This window comes from Glossina fuscipes, unplaced genomic scaffold (genome assembly GCF_014805625.2).
Source record: "Glossina fuscipes isolate IAEA_lab_2018 unplaced genomic scaffold, Yale_Gfus_2 59916, whole genome shotgun sequence".
Classification (NCBI taxonomy): Eukaryota; Metazoa; Arthropoda; class Insecta; order Diptera; family Glossinidae; genus Glossina; species Glossina fuscipes.
Window position 1 is genome coordinate 1 of NW_024002492.1, and position 6,099 is coordinate 6,099.

Sequence of the window (6,099 nt, forward strand, 5' to 3'; positions counted from 1 at the left end):
TTTTCGCGAGGGTTGTTTAAAATGTATGAACTGATTGTTCGTTTCTTGCTCAGAATTCACATACGATCTTAGAACTTTTCACAATTGGAAAAATGAATTTTTGTTTACTACAGTTTTTATATAAATGTCAAAAAAAATTCTTTCACACATAAATACTTTTTTTAAAGTATAGCTCTACTCTTTAAAGGAAGGTTTTTGTGGAACGCTATATTTGGCGCATTTTAAACAATAGCATTTGCTAATCATTCTTTGGGATCTCCACTTGATAGAACCCTGTATATTCCTGAAATTATTGTTCAGCTATATTATTATTTGCTTCAGAAGAAGCATAACTTCCAAATTAATGTTTAAGCTTGTAATCTATGTTAAAATTTTTTACTATAAATATTTTTTTCCAGCCAACTTTACTTTACCCTCTTTGGAGTTTGGTTGGTTCGATGATATTTTATACAGTGATTTAAATGGCGAAGAAGCCAAGGAAGAAGTTCGAAAGATTAATGAAAAAGGTAAAAAGGCTATAGATTCAAATCCAGCCAATCGCGATAAACGTCAGCGTCGTGATAATTATCGTAATGATAACCGTCGACGATATGATGATCGTAGACGTTATGAACAGCCACGTAATGATATGCGTTGGAATGACAGACGTGCTCCAGGTAATATCAATTATCACTACGCTAATAGAGGTGGCGATAGTGGACGTTGGAATACTAACGGCGGAAATCGTAACAACATGTCGAGCAGTTACAGAGATGAACGTAATCGCGGTTATGATAATAGACAACAGCTGCCATCTCATCGCTATGGTGGTGCGGGTGGATCTCAAAACTGGGTCACTAATAATCGTCAACCGCGTTTTGATAATCGACATGGCCGTTATAATAACAGTGGTGGAGGCAGTGGTCGTTACGAATCTTATGGTAGCGGAGGAGGTAACAATCGCAATTATCGCGGTAATGATTATAGGGATAATCGTGACAATCGCAATTGGTCTGGTAACTCCGCTGGAAGTGGTAATAATCGACGTGACACCAATTATCGTTCTGGCGCTGGTAACAGTCAGCGGGATTTTCGGCACGGCCACCGCGACGTTCGCGAAGATAGTCGCGGTGGCTCTACTTCGACGACGTCAAGGAGCACTAAATATAATTCCCACAGTACACGTGAAACGAGCGAAACCGGTGCCGGTTGCGATTCATATCAAAAGAGCAAGGTGCGATTAATATTCTAAATATACAAACACATTCACATTTATTTGAATATTATTTTAATAAAGAATTTCATATAGAACAATTTTCCAACTAGTAACAACAAATGGCATACATATGACAATCAACAGTCGCCGTCTAACGCAGGCGATTGGCAGCAGTATTCTCAACAACAACAATATTGGGGATATATGACCGGTAAGTTTCATCATCTGAATGTATGTGAAAACTTATTGCTTACGCATCTCTTTGTAGATTATGGGCAACAACAGCAATGGCAAAATATGGATGCCAATCAACAACAGCAATGGATATCATGGTGGCAGGTTAGTTTTGTTATTTAATCGCCATTTTGACTAAACTTGCTCTATCTTAGATATTTTATGAAGACTATATCAACTTGCCTCGTTTGTCGTTATTATCAGAATTATTTTTCTAATCTCGAACTACAGTCAAAAAAAATTTGAAAACTCTGAATTCCAAGTTGGCAGTTCAAACTGAATGGGTTGTCTGGTTTTGGAATGTAATTAATAATGAACAAATGCAGCAAGCTTTTCTGAGCTAATGAAGTTATCGATCAAGTTATGCGATCTTAAATTTAATCTGTTTTAAAACTTGCGTCTTCCTAAATTCTGATGGCTGTGATCTTGATCTTTGTATTGTTTTGTTATGCATATACACCCATATTATTTAGAATTGGGGTCGTCGTTCAATAATCTTTATTTAAGATTTGCAATATGTCAACCCTTTTCGTGCACCTAGTTTCCTAATGGCGCCTTACTTCTATATTAAATTCTAAAGACACTTGAAACTTAATGCCGTCACGTTTTCACGATTCTGTAAGCGACGTTCTTCTTCTTCCAAGGCAATGCAATTATACTTTCGTCATTTTAAAGAAGAAGCCAACGACTACATTTATAACTGGCAGACATTTGCAATTTGAATCAATATCGAATACAATAACTTTTTATTCTTCTTTTCGTACAGCAACAAGGCGGTGTTGCATCAAGCGATGCTAACGGCATTGCCGATCCCGGCCAATATTGGTCGCAATATTCTTACAGTACCCAAACAAGCGCAGGCGGCGAAACCGGCACAGTTGCGTCTGCTGCCACTGCCTCTAACCGAACCACCAAGAAAACATAAAAAAGTACAACTATATTTCCAGTTATACACGACGATGATCACCAGTCCCCAACCAGATTACTTTATTACTTATTATGTACACTTATCGTCAGTTTATCAAATCATGCAAGCGGATAAAAACAATAGTTCAAAAAATTAAAACTTCAAATTACGATAACAACAAAATATTAAATATAAGTAAGTTAGTTGTGTTGTTTAATTTATTATTTTAACTATCGGTTAAATATTAAAATTTTGTTAATTCGGAATTTTTTTCATTTTTATTAAATGTAATTTCATATTTTTTTTTATAATAAAATTTGCAATTTGGTTTTTTGTTTTTCTAATAGTGCGGTGCGAAATTTGAAAACTACCTGGAAAACAACTGTTAAATTTTAAACAATAAAAATAAGAAAAGTAGTATTAGTATGAAAACACTTGAATAAAGAACAAATAAAAATACTATAGTCGGACAAGGCCGACCATTAGATACCTTTCATCGCTTCACCTATACAATACAATCAATCATTCATTCATTTACGTGCTCTTCATGAAAGTCCGCATATTGAAGGATGCCAACAACTTCCAAATTTTGCTAAAGTTTCCTTCATAAAAAGTTGGAAGTTACACCTTCTCTTTATATATGATGTGGCCTAAAAACTAAACCAAATTCCCTATTATTACCATTCGTGCAAACCCTTATATGAATTTGCGATTTCCAAAAATAGTCCATGCGAGTCAATTGTGGATGAATTTTTCATTATAAAATATTGAAAATTGAGCCATTATTATCTTTGTATACGCGATTATGTCTACAGTAGACCACACGCACAGTTTTGGCATATAAAGGCTTATTTGCCATTAGAGCTCTTTTATGAGCGGGATTATTCTTTCATATAACGACTTACCTTGATAGGAAGTGCTATTTTCAGTATCGTTCGTCCTTGAGTCAAAATACGTCAATGTACCAAATTTCATGCAGGTTGAACAAAGCAGTACATGGACAGACATTACACTAGCTTAAATAGATTCAGAATTTTTTTCTGAATAATAAGAAAATTTCGGTAATCATATCGGAAAAAAAAACGACTCTACGCAGCGAACGACTCTCAGCGCAAACTTAATACTCTGTACCACCACAAGTAGTATGGTGTATAAAAATCCCTAATATATGAATGCACAGTTTCGGATGACGTCTTTTTACTACGATTTATACTTAACATGGTGGACATTACACAAGCAACCAACAATTAAATATCTTTTCCCTCTTTACGGGTCTCATTTACTTAACCGGTTACCAATCTCCTCAAACCTTAGCCTTAAATTGCAAACATATATTTTTCCTTGCCTTTTGGAATTAAGTTAAATGTACGAAAAAAGCAACGTCGTTTACAATTTGTTGCGACTCTGCCTTACCATTTCTCTCTTAGCTTTCATCTGATTACCATGAAATTTTATTGTTAGAGATTCATAATAAGATTCGAGCATCGAGCAATATTCGAAAAGATCTCACGGTGTTCGCTTGCTTTAATACTTTGGCTGTTATAAGTGAAAGAAAAACACCTTTTCGAAAGCTGCCACGCCTTCATTATATTTTTAGAAAAGTTGAAAACAATTTATTATATACCTAAAGATTTACTCTTTCATGAGTTAAAAGCAAAAGTTTAGTAAATCTCTCCGCTTTTAATAAAAGAAAGATTAACCTTTCATGCGTTGAATGGCAGCATTTTTCATGCTGTCCAAATACTTCGAGAAGTCTTAGACTTCTTCGCTTCACTAGTTATGATTTTTCAAATATTACATATATTTTTGCGTTCATCGAAACTGATTTTCAAAATCGAGATTATAAATTAAGCAGTGTTAGATGTCGCAAAAATTTTGATATGAGTGACTTGTACATGTAAAAATGATAAAGAAATGTGAACGAACAGTGTACATAACGGTTGAATTCGATGGAGAGGTTCACCTTCCTCTTTATAAAATAATAGCTTCCCGTTTAATATTAATGGTTTGTTCAGGGTAAGCCGACGCTAATCAGGACACGCTCAAAATTCTTCTGATTTCTGATCTGGTGATTTTCAATTCGCAGCGGCTAAGATGAGCTGCAACCCACATAAATTAGCAAAAACCGGTTTACAGGTAGTCCCGGAAAAAGCATTTTGGCTCAAAAAATTGCTAGAAAATGGTAGAAGATATTAAGGATTCCGTGCCTCGCAACGGGTCTTTAAGTCCTTGTTTAGGTAAAAATGCGCCCGCTATGTCGAACGGTTTTAAGCTACAAAGCGCTTTTCAGCCCAGTTGCACGCCCATTCATTTGGAACATCGTTATTTGGTATGGAATGGCGTGGGTATTGTAACTTCTCATGCCGATGGCGCCAATGCTGCTATTGACGTAGAATTCCATGACGCCAGTGTTCATCATTCATTGCATATACCTAATTATAATAATCATAATATGGCGAGCCTAAGTTCAACGGCTTTAGTTTTAGCCGGTGAGGATTCAGCAAAAGTAGTAGTAATTGCTTTAGCTGCTTCTGGTAATAAGGAGTGGAGTATGCAGTTGTCTGAAGAAGATGTGGTAGCTGTAGTGGCTACTACAAAATTGGTAGCTGTAGCGACAAGCATGCAATTTTTACGCATTTTTACTATAACTGGCAGCCAAAGGGAAATAATTTCTTTACCTGGTTCAGTGATATGTCTCTCAGGCTTTGAAGATCGCATTATGCTGAGCTACCATGCTGCTCCTGTCAGCTTGCGGGTTAAGTTTAAAGTGTAAAAATATTACTTTGCCTTTAACGCCGGGACGGCAATTGGTTTGGCAGGGATTTAGCGACTGTGGCTCTCCGGTATTCGCTGACTCTATGGGCTTAGTGCAATTGTTTAATGTGAAAAGTAACTGTTGGTATCCTGTTTGCGACACGATGAAATTATCATCCAGTGTTTCCAATAATTACTTCGTAATATCTTTGTCGGAGAGATCGCAAATACTCCAGGCAGTTCTTTGCCGCGGCTGCTCCTATCCTATGACTACTCCAAGGCCTTTGATGCAAGAGTTACCATTGCAAATGCCATTGTGTGACTTAGAAAGTGAAAAAACTTTACTGGAAGATTAGATCGTCTTAGATCGTCTATAATGGCAGTTGATAATGCAAACAAAGTGATAAAAGAAGTTTCTATTAAATTATTTGCTTTAGCCTGCCGTGGTGAAGTAGAAACGCGAGCTAAAGAACTAATTGAGACAATAGCTTGTCCAGATTTGTTAATGCTAGCAGTTAAATATGCTACAAAATTAGGTCGTATACATCTAGCTGATCGCTTAACTGAACTATTGCCACAATTAGAAGAAGAGCAAGAGAAACGGAAACAAGACGAACAACTCGTCGAAAACACTTTACAACCGTCATATCCGACACCTACCTACCTGAACGGCCAACCTTTAAACAATTCAACAAAATTAGCACCCAAAACAATGGAATTGGGTTCAGGCAAAAAATAAACTCTTAAAAAGTTTGCTTTTAATTCAACGTCAGATGACTCCAGAAAATTTGGTATGTTAAACGATTCCTTATTAGCCACAACGACAGACATTTCGGGACATTCTGAATCGATTTTGCCATCGTACAGAGACTCGGTTGATGATACGAAAATCATAACACGTAGTCCATTTAATTCTGTAAATCCTTTCGCTTCGAAACGGAAAATTTCTGAAATTGATAAAGGCAGCGTCTTAATGGGTTCAGAAAAATTAAAAATTGCTAGGAAATAA

The 6,099-nt window shown here is 36.2% G+C and overlaps 2 protein-coding genes across 2 annotated transcripts; both read left to right on the plus strand.

Moving 5' to 3' along the window:
• The first annotated feature begins 343 nt into the window (after positions 1–343).
• LOC119643278 (probable ATP-dependent RNA helicase ddx42) lies at positions 344–2,532 on the plus strand. Its single transcript, XM_038042624.1, has 4 exons — positions 344–1,213; positions 1,289–1,406; positions 1,464–1,534; positions 2,196–2,532. The coding sequence occupies exons 1-4, from the start codon at positions 344–346 to the stop codon at positions 2,352–2,354; spliced, it is 1,218 nt and encodes a 405-aa protein (XP_037898552.1). The 3' UTR covers positions 2,355–2,532.
• A 1,983-nt stretch (positions 2,533–4,515) lies between these two features.
• On the plus strand, positions 4,516–6,099 carry LOC119643277 (WD repeat and HMG-box DNA-binding protein 1-like). Its single transcript, XM_038042623.1, is given in 3 exon segments — positions 4,516–5,069; positions 5,071–5,443; positions 5,446–6,099. Coding segments are annotated over 3 exon segments (1,581 nt in total).

Coding starts and splice junctions, on each gene's coding strand:
- LOC119643278 (XM_038042624.1), top strand. CDS start 344: ATGTTTAAGCTTGTAATCTATGTTAAAATTTTTTACTATAAATATTTT. Junction 1,214..1,288: donor ATTCATATCAAAAGAGCAAG/GTGCGATTAATA, acceptor AATTTCATATAG/AACAATTTTCCAACTAGTAA. Junction 1,535..2,195: donor AATGGATATCATGGTGGCAG/GTTAGTTTTGTT, acceptor CTTTTCGTACAG/CAACAAGGCGGTGTTGCATC.